Source organism: Microtus pennsylvanicus, chromosome 19, assembly GCF_037038515.1.
Source record: "Microtus pennsylvanicus isolate mMicPen1 chromosome 19, mMicPen1.hap1, whole genome shotgun sequence".
In the NCBI taxonomy this organism is placed as follows: domain Eukaryota; kingdom Metazoa; phylum Chordata; class Mammalia; order Rodentia; family Cricetidae; genus Microtus; species Microtus pennsylvanicus.
This window is the reverse complement of record NC_134597.1, coordinates 3,540,353-3,559,517: the sequence shown is the minus strand read 5'-3', so window position 1 is coordinate 3,559,517 and position 19,165 is coordinate 3,540,353. Positions and strand designations below refer to the sequence as shown.

Below are 19,165 nucleotides of genomic sequence, written 5' to 3'. Positions count from 1 at the left end.
GTCACAGTAGCATTCTCTATGCACTGTGTGGTATTCTAGCTGTTTATATTAAAGCTTTTATAAAAAATATCCATGTTTATAAGTAAAACTATCCTTTCAAGTGCTTTGTTAATATAATTAAGCTTTTAAACTCTAAGAGCATGTCCTTTGTCTATTATGATTAACTTAGAAATAGGTAATTGATTATTCTAAACTCAATCAAGAAAAGGAAGGAAATGCCACAAGCAGACGCTGTGAATCAGAAGCGGCCTATAGAAGCAAAATCAGAAATTGCAAAAACAAATTGTAATACTTTAAGTTCTAAATTTTAATTTATGCCATTATATTTGGGAATTATTTTACATTCTTATTTAAGAGATTTGTTGCTCTCAACATGAGTAGACGGGGGTTTGCAAGCTTTCTATTTACAATGCAGTATTTTTGTAAGAGACATGAAGTGTGCCAGTTTTCTTCTGGCTCTTGGAAGACATTTTTTTAGTTTGAGCTTTAAATCCTGGCAAAGGAATAGAAGAATTTATGTGCACCATGAGGTATGAACAGATGTGTTAACTGGATTCTGAAATCTTTTAAAAGATTTCATTTTTTAAGCAAATAGGCAATTTTTTGAGAGCAGACTGAGGTTCTGTGAAGTGTTAAGGACGACCGTGACTGTTTTCAACAGTGCACTTATACATGAAAAAACATTCAAAATAGAATCATAAGAACTGAAATATGACATTCTTTTATACCTTAACACTCATCTACTTTATTAAGACAAGATCATAAATCTGCCCGGAATTTTACATTCAAAACAAGGGCAAGGCATTCGAAGCTACTCCTAATTCATTCCTCTCAGAATTCAAACTGCACGTGCTGTGTTTTGGGAAATGATTCTTTTCTTTGCTGCCAATTGTCTTTCATTGCAGTGAAGGCAGCGTTTAGCGGAGATCTTCTCTCTGGCCCTGCTCCCTACTCTCAGAAGAGCCTGGCTATAACGAAGTGGAACTCACTGCAGTTTGACTGGGGTGGGGAGAAATGCCTCCCTCCTTTAAAACAATTCACTGGGCTAAAATAACAGCAAACAACAACAACACAAGCGTTTAAGAAGGTGAAGGAAAGGACAGTGGTGTCTTATGAGGAGAATTGTCACTGTCCCCAGAGTGCTGAGAGCACAGGTCAGCTTTTCCAGCCAGTTCTCAAAGAGGCTCATCAACCGGGAAGTCGGTCATAGAATTCCACGCTGCCAACTGCACCCCATAAAGCTGAGCAGACACAACAGCATCTTTGTTTAGAGACAGCTAAATGTCTTAGCTAGAAGCCAGGGGAGCCCCCCAATAATGCAATCGCATTATTCCAGCCCTCAAATAAATGCTAAATATTATGCAACTTTGTTGTTCTTACCATCACTCCTCAAAGACCTTCTGAAGCATTCAAAGTAACAGGTGGCAGAAGATGCCAGCTGCCCCAAATCCCACGGGTGATTTGCTAAAATGAAGCAGCTTTACCCGCAACAAGACCCTTTCCTTTTACTCCTCGAAAACTGAAGGCAGAGCGCACGGTGTGGTGTCCAGAGGCCTGTCAGCATACGCTGCTCATGTCTGACACACCACCAGGAGGCGCCCCTGAGGAAATTTTGATCTATTTTATTTCTGACAGAAAAATATAGCACACTGCTCAGGGCAGTTCTCCATGATTCTCAGGGTATTTTCTGGTGTTACGCATGTGTGTGTGTGTGCGTATGTGCACGTGTGTGTGTGTGTGTGTGTGTGTGAGGGTGTGTAACTGAGTCTCACTAAGTAGTACCAGCTGACCTTGAACTCATGACCTTCCTGCCTCAGCCTGCCAAGTGTTTGGGTTTAAGAATGCGCCTCCATGTTCTGCTTAGCCACAGTTCCCTCAACCAAATTGCCTAGTTTTCTATGAAAATAGTGTACTTGCCTATGAAAATGGATCATTTGAAAAAATAAAAGTGCAAAGTTTTGCACCTCTTTGTCAATAAAGCACACGTAGTTAGAAAGGTTCTTAGAAAAAAGCCGAAAGGTGCATCGGCAACCAAAGGGCTGATTCGCCATGGGTGCCGTGTGGAGGATGGTTGTTTCCTTTATTTGAAGCTTGTTATTATCATCAAGTATATTATTATTTTCCCCCAAGTTAAGACTGACAGCTGGGGGTCACATGCTGCTAGCTATAGGTCACAGGCTCATGTCTGTTTTTGAGGAAAGGGATTTCTAGCTTCTTGTTAAAAAAAAAAAAAGCCAGGAGAGGCAGAAAAATTGGGTCCATGTTGCTACTGAGCTCAAACAGCTAGAATTAGGAGGAAGACTACGTGCATCTGAACAATGGGGTACTCGCTACCTGGTCACGACAAGCCTCTGCTCCACGTTCATTCACACCCCCTCTTGGGGGCACTTGTGTGTGGGAGTCCCGGAGAACACAATCAACGTAAGACAGCGACTGTGACTCTATCAAGGTGGCTTTCTTCTCTCCACACGTTTAGTCTTCAGCTATCCCTTCGCAGGTTAAATTAGAGCATGCCTACGTCCTGTCCCAGAAGTTTCTGGACACCAAGAATGTAAAACAGGTTTGGTAACTGACTCCTTAAGTAACAATGGTGAACATCTGCTAAAATTCCTAATGATAGCGATAGTTTGAGAACTGATTTCTCAACTTCGTCCGCTCTCTTAAATAAACTAGATACTTGAGAAATTAAAAGTCAGGCTAGAGACCAAGCCAAAGTCGAGCAGCGAAAAGCTGGGTTCAATGGAATTTCAGTCCTTCCCTGTTTCTTTTAGGTCTAAGCTAATGGAGATGATTACATTTATTAAGGAAGATGCATGGTCTTCAATGAGCCAACTCAAGGAAGGGTGGTATTGTTATTTCCAGTGTTCCATTGCTAGATATTACAGCTCAACATGAAGTAAACATAAGTAAGGATATAACAGGTGCATGCACATCTGGCGGCATTTTTACAGTTGTCTTGTGTGATTCGCATCCCACCATGGCCTTTACAAAGGGCAGTGCTTACCTTGTTAATGGCCCCAGATCGCCCGAGTCTTGGCTTCCAGCGTCACTGGGAGTGCTCACTGATTTCGAAGAGGGAGACATAGGGGTTGGGACTAAATAATGAAAATAACAGGTATCCCATGTTAAAAAATGCAGCGGCTGCACTGGGGAAGAGCAGTGTCAGACAAATCAAAACAAACGGGCCCAAATGAAAGTGGTTGTATGGCCAGGAGAGATTGAGATGGGATAAGGAAAAAAAAAAGGAAAGAAAAGGAAGAAAGTCAAGTGAATTTTTCATATTTTGGAAAATGAAAGTCTGAAATGAATTTAGGCAGAATTAACTTAGGGATTCCAAGGCCATGTGCACCTAACGAAGTAAAATGGAGAACTGCAATAGCTATCCAGATAGTTCAGCTGACTTACGTTCCCCTGGTAGGAACTAGCTAGACGATTCTAATTCTTCACTTTATTTTGTTAGTATAGATGTGACCTATTTAACATAGTAGTTGTCTGTAAAACTTTAAACACTATGATTTAGGGGAGCCTAAATAATTCTAAATGCTCAAGAAGGGCGAGAATCTGTTGAGGGTCTAATTTAGAGAGAAATGTATGGGTTCTTGATACGCAAACAACTTTGTGCTAAGACTAAGTGACAGAGAGAAAGGGTAAATGTTGAACCTGGTAATTTAAAAATCTCCTTCAAAACAAAGGAAAATGCCAGGCTGCTTTATTTTACATTTAATGAGTGGTTTCATCTCAGCCTACTTTCTGCTTCATCTGGGACTGGCTTCCCGTTGTCCCAGCAGCCCCATGGATGCTGACACAAACGCAGAGGTAACCTGCTAGGCTGAGGGTGGGAGAAGGGCGCTCAAAGGCTCAGGCCAGCTGACACTCTGAGCAAAGAAAAATAAAGGGAAAGCGAAACAAAACTGAGGAACCGGAAATGCACTTTCTCTCTCCAGCCTTCACATCAAGCCAAATGTCCTTCAGCCGTTGGCTGCACCCAATAGGCAAGATGGCTCCAGGCCAGCCAATTTGCAGATTCATATCACACATGCCAAGGAAGACATGTGCAGGAAGAAGCTCCAGTGCACGCGAAAAGCATCCCATTTGGTTTCAATCATATGCAATTTCCTTCTATTTATTTAATAGGGTAAAGGGCTTAACAAGTTTTTTTTTTCTTTCTTAAAATCCTGCACCACAATGTCAGGACTGTTAAGGAGCTGGGCATTTTTATGTGACTGTTCAATTAATTCCTTGATTACCCTTCATGCTAAGGCAAAGGGCAAGCTGGAGAGATGGATTAAAAATTATCCCATTGGACGGAATTCATGGGTAGCTGAGGACATAGTTATGGACTGGGGATACCCAAGTATTTTGATTTTAAAGTCTAATCTCCCAGCTTTATGCAGGGTAAGGCACAATAGGATATAGGATTACTGTGTTTAATAAGTGTTGACATAGCAACCACATTCCAAAGACTATTTTGAAGCAAAAATATAATTAATCAATGGATGTCTAATTTACATCACATGTCAGATAAGTACGAAGAAGCTTGCCAACTTCTCAGAGAAGAACTACCAGCCAAATCCCCTATAGGGTCCATCTTACATGACAAGGAGTTAAACAAAATCTAGTTTTATGAGGGCTTATTATAGCAGCAGAGATTTAATTTTACATATCCCAACTGAGATAGAATAAAATTCTTTTCAGTAGTACTTTAGTTTCATGTTTATGTATTAACATAATTATGTATTTATGTAATACTTTCAGATGGATATGTTCTTTTTTATTTACACTGATAGGAGTAATTGCTTTACATGGGTAATTTTTTCTTAGTTTAATTAACTATGAGAATAAAGGGAATTTTATTTTAATGTAGAAGAAAAGAAAGGAATTAAAAAACGAAGCATTTTAAACAGCCCTGATAAAGCGTTTATTCCTATTCATCATTTAGATAGTTTTGTTTATTAATGCATTGGATATTATGTAGTTTTACAGACACCCTCAGATTATTTTTAGATGTATGAAAAATAAATAATAATTGTAAAAAACAACACATGAAAGATACGCAAACGAGTGGCAGAATAAGCTCATGCGAGTTACTTTTAACAAATAAAACAAATTACTCAGTATCCAAACCACAGTGATAAAAAGACTTTATGGACAATCAGCTAGAAATGAATGAGCTGGAGGAGGGCGTTCTGGTGAAAATGCCAGTAATAATGAAATCAAGATGTGCATGCCATATCAATTTAAACTTGCAGATTAGCTGCTAATTTTAAGGTTTTCTGAAAATTTCCCACTGCAATTTACTGTTTCCATCATGCAATAAGTCTGTGCACGTAGTGTTCACAGTATGTATAAGCAGATTAACGTGATCTATATAGAGAGGTTGGGATTCAGCAGTAGAAAGAAAGAGCAATTTGTTAATGTTTAAAAAATCCCAAGATGTCTTGTATATATTCACTTAACAAGTATACATTAATCTGCTGGTGACACAAAGGGAAATCATGGGCATGACATCAGCCGCAGCTGGTCATGACTCTAAGCATCATTCCTGTCTCCTTCCAGCCCTCTCAGTTCTAAATCATACATGCCATTAGGACAATAAATCCGAGACTTTTTAAACATAGAAAACAATAATAAAGCTAATACTTAAAAGCACAATAATGCTGGGCAGGGTCTATCTACACAAGTCCTGCTCGAGGGGGAGTAAAACAAGAAGGGCAAAATACCTAGCGGGGGCTCCGGTGATATGCCAATGCTTTGCAGCAAGGCTTCCGTCTCTCGGCGTTTGCGATCCAGATCGGAGTCATCTTGAACGGGCTCTTTCTTCTGTTGCATATCTGCCTAAAAGATTTAATGACAGCAAGGAAAGTTAGTGATGTAACTCAATGCAACTTTTCCTCAATGAAGTGGATATGCGTCCTAAGTCATGACCAGAGCTCTACATAGGTATAACCATGAGTGGAGAATAAAAACCACTGTGACGGCTCATTAGTAATCGACAGGGGCTCCCTTTCTTGGTCAAAGTTCACCTCATCTCTATTACCAGTTATGAAAGTTTCTCAGAATGGTGAAATGGTTTAGCAGGTTACGGCACCCTAAGCCAAGTCTGGCTACCCAAGATTGAGTTCCAGGACCTGTATGGTGGAAAAAGAACCCATCAGTTCGGCAGGCAGTGGTGGTGCACACCTTTCATCCCAGCCCTAGGGAGGCAGAGGCAGGAGGATCTCTGAGTTCAAGGCCAGCCTGGTCCATAGAGGGAGTTCAAGGACAGTTAAGGTTACAAAGCAAAACCCTGTCTTGAAAAAAAAAAAGAATCTACTTGGGTGTCATACAAAACACATTCACGCAAAATAAAATGTAATAACTGGAAATAAAACAAGAAACTTTTAGAGTATTGGAATCAAGGAAAGCTATTTCTGACCGGTATTATTTTAAAAGTAAATCTTGTCTGTTTTAGTTTCTTTGTTCCTTCTGGAACATCTTGGTCAGCACCTCTTAGTAATACTCACATTCCAGAAATAGAAACATCTGGACTCTAGCTGGAAAGTAAAAAGTAAGGCTCCTTATAGAAACCTGTAAGTGATGGCCCTTGAAAAGGCAGAGGCCGGTCGATCACTGTTCAAGGCCAGCCTGGTCTAAAGAGCTACTTTCAGGACAGCTAGGGCTACACAGAGAAACCCTGCCTCAAAAAACAAAAAATACTGTCTGTATTGGTAGTAGAAGCTAAACATGGTGGAAGCCAGGCTAAAGTCTATATTAAGGCAGTGCAGCCTGGCAATAAATTATTTCTGTAGGCCTTTTTTTCCCCTTTTCTTTTCTTTCCTTTCTTCTGTCTTTTTTCTTTTCTTCCTTTCTTTTTTCTTTCTCTTTTCTTTTTTCTCTTTTCTTCTTTCCTTTCTTTTTTCTTTCTTTCGTTCTTTTTCTACTAGGTTTGATTTTCTCTGATTTTCACAGGATTCATTAACACATTAACTCAAACAAGAAAACAACTTTCAAGGAAAACATAGTACAAAACAAACAACAAACAAACAAAAACCCCACATATGAGTTCTTGATATGGGATGGCCCTCTGTGTGCTGTGAATATGTTTATTACCATGGTTAATAAAGAAGCTGATTTGGTCAACAGCCAGCACAATAGAAACCAGGCAGGGAATCCAGAGATGTAGGGAGAAAAAGCGTGGAGACAGGAGCTGCCAGCAGCCACTGGAGGAGTAAGAGGCCAGAGAATTACTGATAAGTCATGGGGCGCACGGAGATACACAGATGATTAGGAATGGGTTAATTTAAATGTAGAACTAGCCAGTAAGAAGCCTGAGCCATCAGTCAAACAATTTGTAATTAATAGTAAGCCAACAAAGTTGCTATTTGGGAACGGCTGGTGGGAGAGAAATTTCTACTTACAAATTCCTTTCAAAAATTGTATCTAAAACACAGCACAAGAGAGCCTCAAATCAGAATCCTATGCCTAGTTTGTGATTTTATAGGATTGTGACAAACTAAAATGGTAGCTAAAAAAGATCAAGGGACTTGAGTATCTCTTCTCTCTCATCCTTTCTGTTCTCCTTTTATTCCACCCTCCTATTCCTTACTCCATTTCACTGTTTGTGTTCCCTTATTCCCTTTATACCACTGCATTCTGTCTCCTCTCCTTTGAAAGTCCCCGACCCCCATGGCTCCTTATTAATTTCTTGACCTCTGTGGGCATTCCAAATGAAACGCACATATACAAAGATTCAGACCATGCAACCTCTTGTGTTTTCTGGGTCTGCGTTACCTTACTCATAATGGTTGCTTCCAACACCATGTATGTACCTGATGATTTCATAGTTCCTTTTTCTTAACAGCTGAATCTTTTTCCTTTGTGCAAACAAACTTAATTTTTATTATCCATTCATCAATTGATAGACTTCTAAGATGTTTTGATTTCCTGGCTATTGTGAATAGCATAGCAATGAACATGGATAAACAGATATCTCTATAGTAGGACACAGAGCTTTTGGGGCATATGTCCAAGAATGGTATAGCCACGTCCTGTGGGAGATCTACTTCTAGTTTCCTGCAGAAGCTCCACACTGATCTCACTCTTCCTTCCAAGGCTAAGAGATCGCTGAAGAAGAAAGGGTGGAAAGCTATAGAAGGAATGAATGACTACTTCGAAACTGTGTTTCCCAGATGCACCAGAGACTTGAAATGTATGAATTCATACTTGAAATGTATTCATACCTGAAATGTATGAATTCACAGTGGCTAGGACAGCATTCACAGATGTGGACAAGCTCAAGCAAATAAAACCCCAGTATGGGGTGGGGGAGAAGGCACGCCCCTGGCTGAGGAGCTATTGCAACTGATAGCTGCCAGGAAAGAAGAATCCCAGGGTGGCATGCAGACCACACTCTAGTGGATGGCCACACACCAAGGAAATATAGGCCTCAAAAATTAGAGTTAATGCATTTCAAAGAAGGGGACATGGGTCTTGGAAGAGGGGTGAAGATGATAAAAATACATTGTATAGAAGTCCAACTGATTCATGACATCTGTAAGTTCTCTTATTTCTCTGTTGATTTTCTGTCTGGTTGACCTGTCCATTGGCAAAAGTGGGGTACTGAAGTCTCCTACTATTAGTATGTGGGGTTTGCTGTGCAATTTTAGCTTTAGTAATCTTTCTTTTACATATGTGGGTACTCTTGTATTTGGGGCATAGATGTTCAGTGTTGAGACTTTATCCTGATGGATTGTTCCTGTGATGAGTATGAAGTGTCCTTCTCCATCTCTTGTAATTGATTTTAGTTTGAAGTCTATTTTGTTAGATATCGGGATAGCTACACTCACTTGTTTCTTTGGTCTGTTTGATTGAAAAATTTTTTTTGAGGCCTGTACTCTGAGGTAATGCCTGTCTTTGAGGTTGAGGTGTGTTTCTGGTATAAAGCAGAAGGATAAATCTTGCTTATGTAACAATTCTCTTAGGCTGTGTCTTTTTGTAGGTGAATTGAGTCTATTGATATTAAGAGATATTAATGACCAGTGATTGTTAATTCCTGTTATTTTTTGGTGGTAGTGTTTGTGTGATTCCCTTATTTGGGGTTTGCTGGTGTGAGGTTATCTGTTGCCTGTGTTTTTGTGGGTGCAGTTAGTTTCCTTGTGTTGGAGTTATCCTTCTAGTACTTTCTATAGGGCTGAATTTCTGGATAGGTATTGTTTAAATCTGGTTGTATCATGGAATATATTTTTTTCTTCATCGATGGTGATTGAAAGCTTTGCTGACTATAGTAGTCTGGGCTTGCATCCATGGTCTCGTAGTGTCTGCATCAATCTGTCCAGGACCTTCTGGCTTTCATGGTTTCCACTGAGAAGTTGGTGTAATTCTGATTGGTCTGTCTTTCTATGTTACTTGACCTTATTCCTTTGCTGCTCTTACTTCTGTATGTTTTGCATTTTGATTATTATATGGCTAGGGGACTTTTTTTTTGGTCCAGTCTATTTGATTTTCTGTAAGCTTCTTGTATCTTCATAGAGATATCCTTCTTTAGGTTAGGAAAGTTTTATTCTATGATTTTGTTGAGTATATTTTTGTGCCTTTAAGCTGATATTCTACTTCTATCCGTATTGTTCTTAGGTTTGGTCTTTTCATGGTCGTCTTAGATTTCCTGGATGCTTTGTATTAAGAAGTTGTTGCATTTAATGACCAGTGAATCTATTTCCTCTACAGTATCTTCAACACCTGAGATTCTCTCTTCCATCTCTTGTATTCTGTTGGTTATGTTTGTCTCTGTAGTTCCCATTCATTTACTCAGATTTTCCATATCCAGAATTCGCTGGGTTTGTGTATTCTTTATTGCCTCTATTTCAGTCTTCAAGTCTTGAACTGTTTGAACTGTTTGCTTCACCTGTTTATTGTTTTTTTCTTGGTTTTCTTTGAGCGATTTATTAATTTCTTCCAATTTTTTGTTTGTCTTTCCTCCATTCCTTTAAGAGAATTTTTTATTTTCTTTTTAAAGGTCTCTATCATTCTCACAAAATTAAGTTTAAAATCATGCTCTTCTGCTTTTTCTGGATTAGGATGAACAAGTCTTCTTGTTTTATGACCACTGGGTACTGGTGTTATCATGTTGCTTTTTAGGTTGTTGGATGAATTCTTCCATTGATGACTACCCATCTCTTCCTTCAGTTAGTGCCAGCAGGGTCTTTGTATTTTGGTCCAATCCTTGCAGTGGCTGTCTGTACCTTTGGGAACTGTTCTTGGTCTGCCCTGTACTGTCACTGTCTGTGTCTCAGGGGACCACTGAGGTCCCTCTTGGTCCTCGTCTTGGCCCACTCTCTTGGTTCACTTTCTCTGTCCACTTGGTGCAGTCAGAGTTCTTCTGAGGTTGCCTGGGGAGGAGTGGGATAGGAGATTTGGGGAGTAGAGTAGGTCTTGTAGCTTGCAGGGTTCAATGGATGGTATGGGGGTGTTCGAATAGCCTACCTGTAGGAATCCTGACTGCTGGCTGGCTAGAGAAGCTGAGGCAGGTGGGAGAGGGGCCCAGGGTTTTGCCCCGGTGTGGAGCGGCTAGAGAGTAGGGTATCCTGCCAGGTAGATGGTCTGTTACCTCTTGGTCCTCTCTGTGTAGTGTATGGAATCCGTACATAATTAATTAAATGCTATAAAAAGGACAACGAAGGGAGGTATTCTGAGTTGGATTGTAGTATCTGCCCAATTCTGAACCAGGAGACCACGAATGTGTCCCTGTTTCACAGGCAACTTTCCAAAGAAGCGAAGCTATCTTGAAGCTCGCCAAGCCAACTATCTTATTCATTATCAGATATCCTTTATTCCCCATGAGCATTGGGCATCTTAGCAGGTAAATTAACTCAAAGAGCATTATTAATTTCATGTGCTTGAGGCAGAAGAGAATTCAGGGCAGTTTGGCTTGCCCCAGACAGAATGCTACAACCCAATTATAAGACAAGAGTGTATTTTTATGTGTCTCTGGGCTCAGTGTTTCTGTTCTTATTCACCTTGGCCTTAAAGTGCACTTTTGGTTTTGCAATCTGTCTGTCATTAGGGAGAGAACTACTGTCATTGGAATCTAAATAGAGCTGAAGAGAGTCGGAGACGACTTCAGCCTTCTCATGTCACTCCATACTCTTAAAAGACAATTCTGTCTCTGCAAAGACATTAAAATGCACATTCTTTTCCAACTGTAATATTTAAACAACCGAAGCAGATTCCTATGTTAATGTGTACAACAAGCCAAGACAGAGTTGAGAAAAAAAGAATGAGGATCAGTATCCTCATTCACTTTTCATATAGTGAAAAAGAAGGATGTGAGGGAAAGGGGAGAGATGCAAGAAAACGGAACTGCTACAGGGGCTAGTGAAATACAGATAAAAATAGCTAAAACAAAATTAAAACCGTCTTAATATTGAAATGTTGAGTAGCATGGTATTTCAGAGGTGTCCTTAGCCTCTCCTGGGCTTTCAGGCAACACAATGGTTCTGCTCACCCCAAGGTGATCATACCTGGATCAGTTCCCGAGGTAGAGTGCCTAATAAAAATGTGTTTGATGAATGGCTTTGGTGGCACTACTTTATGGTCATAGACCATAGATACATAGCTGAATGTATCATTCAGGTTAATGTCTCTCAGCCACGTCGCATTTTGAGACCTCTTCCTTCACAACGCTGCTGTGAAAACAAGAGATTCAGAAGTCTAGAGCTTCAGAGCTCTCGAAGCTATTCCTGTCAACAAATATGTGTTGCAAGAAGACAGCATCCATGGAAATGAGACACGAGTGGAGCCTTCGCAGAGCGGATGAAACGACCTGCCCAACCCTCCCTTTTAAATGAACTTGGGCATAGTAGACCAAAGTTTTTGTCATAGCATCCTGTGTTGAAAGGTACAGGTGTGGTTTGGAGTTGGAGATTTATTCTAATTTTAAATGGTAGGCATTCAGGAACTATAGCAGAGGTCAAAATATGTATCAAAATTGGCAGCACACATTGTACCAAAATGATATCTCCCAGTTTCCACTTCTTCAGCACAGGAGTGTGTGCAACTTGCTGTGACTGCAGATGACCGTGTAAACATGGGTTGAGCATCCCCAATCCGAGATGCAAAAGCTTATAAGTTTCAACATGATCCCAGAATGCAGGATTCCCCACTATAAAATTTTGTTTCATAAAAACTATTACTTTAAACATTTTCTCAAATATCCTTAGTTTATGTATACAGTGTTCGTGAAACATACATGTACAGGAATTTCATGTACAAACTCAGGTCTCCAAACACATTCCAACTTGGGTATGTGCAAATATTTCCAAATCTTAAAAATAAAACTCAATGTAGGAAATATTTTTGGTCTGAAGCATTTCAGATAAGGGATTATTTAAACTATAGGTTAATTTGCCTGGAATGTGGCTTTAGAGAAAAAAGAAAATTTGGGGAAAAAGAGCTCTGTTCTATTTCTCCACACCGTGGTACTTGTAGATTGTGGTACAGAAAGGGCCTTAGATCCTGAGTTAGAGCTAGGATGCTCTCAGGATCCTCCTGAGAGCTAGAGACGAGAGAGGGCTATTCTTGTACATCGAGGTCATTTCTTCATTTGAAAAAGATCGGAATAAATTGGTTTCAGGTTTCTTCCACACATAAAATAGCGTAACCTCTGGGCTGGGCACAGCTCCACAGTTAAGAGAGCACTTACTCAGAGGGGCTGAGTTTGGTTCCCAGCACCCACATCCAATGGCTCAGAAACACCTGTAACTCCAGCTCCAGAGGGGATTCTATACCTCTGGCGTCTGGAGGAAGCTGGTCTCAAATGCACTTACACACACACACACACATGCACGCACACACGCACACACACACACACACACACACTCACACTAATACACCCTTCATTTAGTAGCTGATTATCTTATGTTTGATTACGGGGCCTCACGCAGTGGAAGAGGTGAAAGGGTGCCGCACACTTGCAGGAGCACACAGACACCCCACTCTCATTTGCTCATCAAATACACACGGAAGTGGTTTTAGTTTGTTTGTTTTAGAGATGCTTAAACGGCACAAAGGAAAGAGTCTCGTGAGGGATGCTAGGTTGTGTAGAGAGGAGATTTAAAGCCAGAGCAGACCTAAAATATTACAATCTAGCCCGTGCGTCCCCAAGTGGAGCCCTGATTTGAATCTTCTCAGCGGATCTGAGCATGGAAGTGTTCAATATGAACTGGCCTGTGACTTTGAGCTGCTTTGTCAGTGAGTCCTTCTGTAACCTGAATTCCAGAAGCACAAGGAGGCCTGGGGCATGCAGAAGCTCCTGGGCACTCTGTTCATTATGCAGAGGGAGAGACCTTTGTTCCTCAAAACTGCTAAGTATACCAAGAAGAAAAAAAAAATGAAAACGAAATCTAGCTTCCATATGCTTGGTTGGCCTGCGAATCTCCCCAAATGTGTAAAATGAAAAAGATAGAGTAGACAGCCAAATTTGGAGCCAGATTTCTATATCACATTGCACTTCATAGTGATTCTGTGCAATTCAAGTTGGATATTAGGATGTCAGTTTCGAAGGAAACCCATTATTAGCACGAAATGGCAGGTGCTTTAAAGACACAGTAGCTGTTGATGTTCAAAAGAAGGGAAGTGTAATTACATAATGCTCGCCGTGGGCCTCCCACGGAAATGAATAGCCCCTCCTCGTCAGTTCTCACCTTGGGTTCACCCACAAGGTCTCAGGGACAGCCGTTATGGAGCTACAAGGACAAACACGTTACCCCACCAGCTAGCATGGAAGGCCCAAGGAGCTGGGAAGAGCCAGAAGGCTAGACCACAAGTGCAGTCATTGCGAAATAATAAACATGGACAATCTGCTGCTTTACTCTTTTAAATTTGTAGAATGAAAGAGCATTTATCTAGATCACGAGGCATCAAAACCCCCTTCTGTCCCTGAACAAAACAATTGCAGGGTGGGGAGCAGCCTGTCTCAAGCTTCTTTTCTAGAGAACCCTTCACAAACATCTTTGCCATCTTGTTTCTGTGCATCTAATGGGCTATTTTAATTGTTTTTTAATTGAGCTATATATTTTTCTCCACTCCTCTCCCTCCCTCTCCCCTCCTCTTCTGCCCTCTGTCATGATCCCCACGCTCCCAATGTACTCAGGAGATCTTGTCTTTTTCTACTTTCCGTGTAGTTAGATCCATGTAAGTCTCTCTTAGGGTCCTCATTGTTGTCATCTATTGAGAGTTCTCTCTTTAGGTCTGTACTCCATTATTTTATTGGATTATTTGTTCTTTTGATGACTGATTTCTTGAGTTTTTTGTATATTTTAGAGATCAGTCCTCTGTCCAATGTGAGGTTGGTGAAGATCTTTTCTAATGAGTTATTTTTATATGGTATGGAAAAATTGAAGAATAAAAAAAATATAACACTCCTTGGATTGAGATGGTAGAAGATAAACGACAGGCTTTGAATTTGGGATCAAGAGTCTGACCAGTGAGTTTACCAGGAGAAAAGCTATCTTGCCTCTTGGTCCTTGCTATTTGGTGATATAAACAAGTGAACTTTGGGTGCCAGCAGAAAACGCCCTCTTGCTGCAACACCTAACAGTGTGCTCTGTCTTATCCACCTTCCTTCCTTCGGGTTCCTACTTAACTAACTTGAAGATTTATTGTGGTGATGGGGGTGGGGGCTGGGGTGTGTGTATTTGAGACTGGGTTTCTTTTTTTTTTTCTTTTCTTTTCTTTTTTTTTTTGGTTTTTCGAGACAGGGTTTTTCTGTGGCTTTGGAGCCTGTCCTGGAACTAGCTCTGTAGACCAGGCTGGTCTCGAACTCACAGAGATCCGCCTGCCTCTGCCTCCTGAGTGCTGGGATTAAAGGCGTGTGCCACCATCACCTGGCGAGACTGGGTTTCTTTGAAGTTTTGGAATCTGTCCTGAAACTAGCTCTTGCGGACCAAGCTGGCCTCCATCACACAGAGATCTGCCTGCCTCTGCTTCCCGATTGCTGGGATTAAACACATGTGCCATCACTGTCCAGATAAGCTGGGGATTCTTATTGAACATGGGAAATGCACACTGTGTCGGAATCATTGGGAATCCATTGGCATTGTTTTCTGTTTTGTCTTCTAAAATGTCAGTCCATACTTTTAGTTTTTGCATAAATAAATAATAAATAACTATAAAGTCCCCCTCTCCTCTTCCTTCCTCTCCCCCCTTCCTTCTTAACATTAACACAGGTATGAACTACATCATAAGTTGCAGGCAACGGGAGGGAAGTGGATCCAAACCTTCAACGAAATAAAACCAATCATTGCTCCCAAAGTAATCTAGAAGAGCACATCCCAGAAAGATTAAAGAACATCCAACAGCAAAGAGATCACGGTCCATTTTCAGGGTTCTATTCAAATCCAGGGTGAACCTGGGCTTGCAGGCTTTTGAGTCATGTACGACCCGTTGCTTAGGTGACGCCTGAGAGCACTTTCAGGAAGAGATGCATCCCCTTCACATTGTACAACACACTGTCACACACACTTCATTCAAATTTCTAGATAGTTCCTTTCTGCCCACATAAATAGTTCCTTGGGCCCCAGTGACCCTTTGAACCCACAACACCCAGACCCCGCCTCACCTCTTTCCTTTTCCGTTCTTCCTCCTTCCGTTTCTTCTCCTCTCTTATCTGGGCCAAGCGCTGCTTTTTGCGCTCCAACTCAGCTTTCAGGTCACTCTTGTCAGACATCTTTGCTGCCTTGGAGAAAAGGAGGGAGAGAAAGTGAGACTCTGTAAGTAATCTTGTTGTGTTGCCGTTGAAAATCATTCAAAAGGAAATGCAGCTTGCAAATGTGACTTGGGGTAATAATAGGCTGTGTTATTTAGTCTGTGCCGAAGAAGAGAAAAGCTTAGGTTTGGTCTAACTCTATGTGATTCTTTTCCTATTATGTACCCATAAATAACTAAAGAAATTTTACGTTGTCATCTGGGTTGTAAAAGAATAGCAATTCACTTCCAGGGGAGCAACACGCTTTCCGTAGAAGTTTCTTCACAGATGAACAAAAGGAGAGAGTAGGGATCAGACAGGAACCATCAGAAAGACGGCTTCAAGTCTGATGCTAATGGAGCAATTCATCTCCACACTGCACGAGGGAGCCCTAGTGTGTGCTCTACTCAGATGTCTATGGAATGGGTAAACAATCCTCCGTGCAGTTCAGGAAAATTTCATTTTGCTTAACATGACATGCATCCTGAAATGCTAATTTTTCCTGTAAACTCCTCCCAATTGTCACACCTAATTTCATCTCCCAAATAACACTGTTATTATAAATGTTTATTTGCATACTGTTTTGGTACTGACCTTTCTCAAAGTAAAGTATGTGGATGCACACAGTAAATGGAGCTAAGCCTGTGTTGAACACTTAGAAAACTCTGTCCACATAAGGTTCAATTTAATTTATCTTTTCATAAAATACTTATTTCATGTGTATGATTGTTTTGCCTTCACATCCATGTGTGTACCACATCCATTTTTGATTCTGCAGAGGACAAAATGAGTTGCAGGTGGTTATGAGGTATGTGGGTGCTGGCACACACACCTGGGTTCTCGGAAACAGCAGCGAGTTCCCTAACTGCTAAGCTATTGCTGCAGCTCTGAAGTTGAACTTTAATATTGCCATGACAATGTTCATGATATTGGGACCAGAAGCATTTTCACAAGCAAGAGGTTTGGAGAAGACTATTATTAGTTCCAATGACTCCACGCCTTTCCATCTTTCTCTCTGGAAGCCAGCAAGGCAGAAACTTGCAGAGCTGAAGGCTGTGCAGACGCGGCACGGGGGAACCTAAAGTCACACTTTCATGTACTCTGATCCACTACATACACCCAAGACCCAAGTTTAAATTTAGAGCAATGCACACCAAAACCAACCAACCAACAAATAAATAATAAAGATCTGGGGCATAGACCAAAGTGAGCATACTGGAGTTAGCAGAACTTGAACTGGATGTCCAAAAATATCAGGGAAACATTGGATGTGCAAAGATGTGGGAAAAGGAGACGCCTGGAGGAGGATGGGTGCAGGAGAAGCGAGGAATCCAGACAAGGAAATAGAAATTTCAACAGAAGTGTGTGTGTGTGTGTGTGTGTGTGTGTGTGTGTGTGTGTGTGTGTGTAGAAGCAATGACAAAGCCTGAGAGAAACAGAAAATGAGTTCCATTTATGTAGTAACATAACAGCTTTCTGAAAGGGCAAGTGACAAACCGAAAGAGGAGTTTGCTCAAGCCTGTGTGACAATAGGAGCAGACACTAAAATTAGGCTCCTGCTGGGAGACTGGTGCCAGCATCATCGGCTGCACCTGCATTGGGGAGGAAGTGGAATCAGAGGCGGCGGTCCAGGCTGTGGCTTGCACAGCCAGGGAATGGAGCCCTTTATGGGGGCCTGAATAATATGTAATGAGAAGAGGAAAAATCTATACAACGATTTAGCTTTGAGAAAACAAAGAAGATGGTACAGATACTGGAAGGAGAAGACCAAAATTGAAACATCAAATAAAAAATGTGTTTAATCTGTGCACAACAGTCGACAACTTTTGAGCATGCTGGCATCTGGGTACCAATGGGCAGAAATCATAGTCACACAGCCAATCTGGGTACCAATGGACAGAGATCATAGGCACACAGCCAATCTGGGTACCAGTGGACAGGGATCATAAGCACACAGCCAATCTGGGCACCAGTGGACAGGGATCATAGGCACACAGCCAATCTGGGCACCAGTGGACAGGGATCATAGGCACATAGCTCACCAGGGAGGGGGAGGATGCCCCAGGAGCTCATCCCCAATCCGTGACTGACTATTGACAGGTTTGGTTTTATGGAGGCCACTACAGCTGCAAAGTTCAGTCACAAGAGGAATCAGCTTGTCTCCTCCGCAAGGTACAGGCTAAGGAGGCAGCAGGAGCAGGCAGGCAGTGGGCGTGTCTGATAATGCTAATTGCTAATGTTAACATCTAAGCCATAGAAATAATATTATCCAGACAGCACAAAAGGCATGGAAGAGATTTACAGAGTGCATCAAGCAGGCAAGTTCAAAAACCTCATTTCCTTTAACCGTAGTGAAGCCGCACTGCGGAAGGACATGGCTCCAGAGGACCTGACTACTTATTGATTTTTTTGGACCCATTCTAAGCCTTAGCATTAACCCCCCAGGGGAAGAACAAATCTCAACGGAATAAAGGGTTTGAAAGGTACGTAGTTTGGAAAAGGAATGGGCTCTCACACATAGTGCGATGCCTTCCGTGGTGTCTTTTTTTTTTTTTTTTTTTTTGGTTTTTCCAGACAGGGTTTCTCTTGTGGTTTTGGAGCCTGTCCTGGAACTAGCTCTTGTAGACCAGGCTGGTCTCGAACTCACATAGATCCGCCTGTCTCTGCCTCCCGAGTGCTGGGATTAAAGGCGTGCGCCACCACCGCCCGGCTCCGTGGTGTCTTAAACACAGCGTCAGCACTGACCTCTGCAGGACCTCCCAGAGGCTTGTCAGTCCCACCTCCTAGCTCTCCTGCACATCAATGGAACAACTGCGCTTAGGAGGAGGCGCGAAACGTGAGGTGTGTGAGAGAAAGATCCCATGGCAATCTGATGTGGGAGTGTCATATATCAATCTGTTGATTTCATTAGTTAAGCAATAAAGAAACTGCTTGGCCCTGGTAGGTTAAAACATAGGTGGGAGGAGTAAACAGAACAGAATGCTGGGAGGAAGAGGAAGTGAGCTCAGACTGGACAGCTCTGCTCTCTGGAGCAGAGACGCTATGCTCCCGGCTCCCGAGCAGACACACGCGATGAAGCTCCGACCCAGGATGGACGTAGGCTAGAATCTTCCCGGTAAGACCGGTGCTACACAGATGATTAGAAATGGGCTAAATTAATATGTGAGAATTAGCCTAGAAGAGGCTAGATAGAAATGGGCCAAGCAGTGTTTAAATGAATACAGTTTTTATGTTCTTATTTCGGGGCATAAGCTAGCCAGGCGGCCGCTCTTATTACAACAGCAATCTGACATTCTCAGTTCAAAAAATACAAACCACACTAGGGCTGATCCTGTTGGAGAGGTGCAGGTAAACCCTCCCTGAGGTCACGAGAGCAGGAGAGCTGGCCCTGCCTCTCCCTCATATGCCATGTGGTGGCACAGGTAAGGGAAAGATGCCCCCTCCCAC

The 19,165-nt window shown here is 41.7% G+C and overlaps 1 protein-coding gene across 5 annotated transcripts in view; it reads right to left on the bottom strand.

Moving 5' to 3' along the window:
- Dync1i1 (dynein cytoplasmic 1 intermediate chain 1) overlaps nucleotides 1–19,165 on the bottom strand; it is a 292,628-nt gene that overhangs the window by 246,580 nt on the left and 26,883 nt on the right. For 2 of the 5 annotated variants that reach the window (XM_075953462.1, XM_075953459.1), the window contains exons 2-4: nucleotides 15,593–15,709; nucleotides 5,721–5,835; nucleotides 3,005–3,095 (exon numbers count right to left, since the gene is read on the bottom strand). In XM_075953462.1, coding sequence (XP_075809577.1) covers nucleotides 3,005–3,095; nucleotides 5,721–5,835; nucleotides 15,593–15,700 — 314 coding nt within the window. In that variant the 5' untranslated portion in view covers nucleotides 15,701–15,709. The remainder of the gene's footprint in view (nucleotides 1–3,004; nucleotides 3,096–5,720; nucleotides 5,836–15,592; nucleotides 15,710–19,165) is intronic. The other 3 variants (XM_075953461.1, XM_075953463.1, XM_075953460.1) reach the window with 2 other exon arrangements.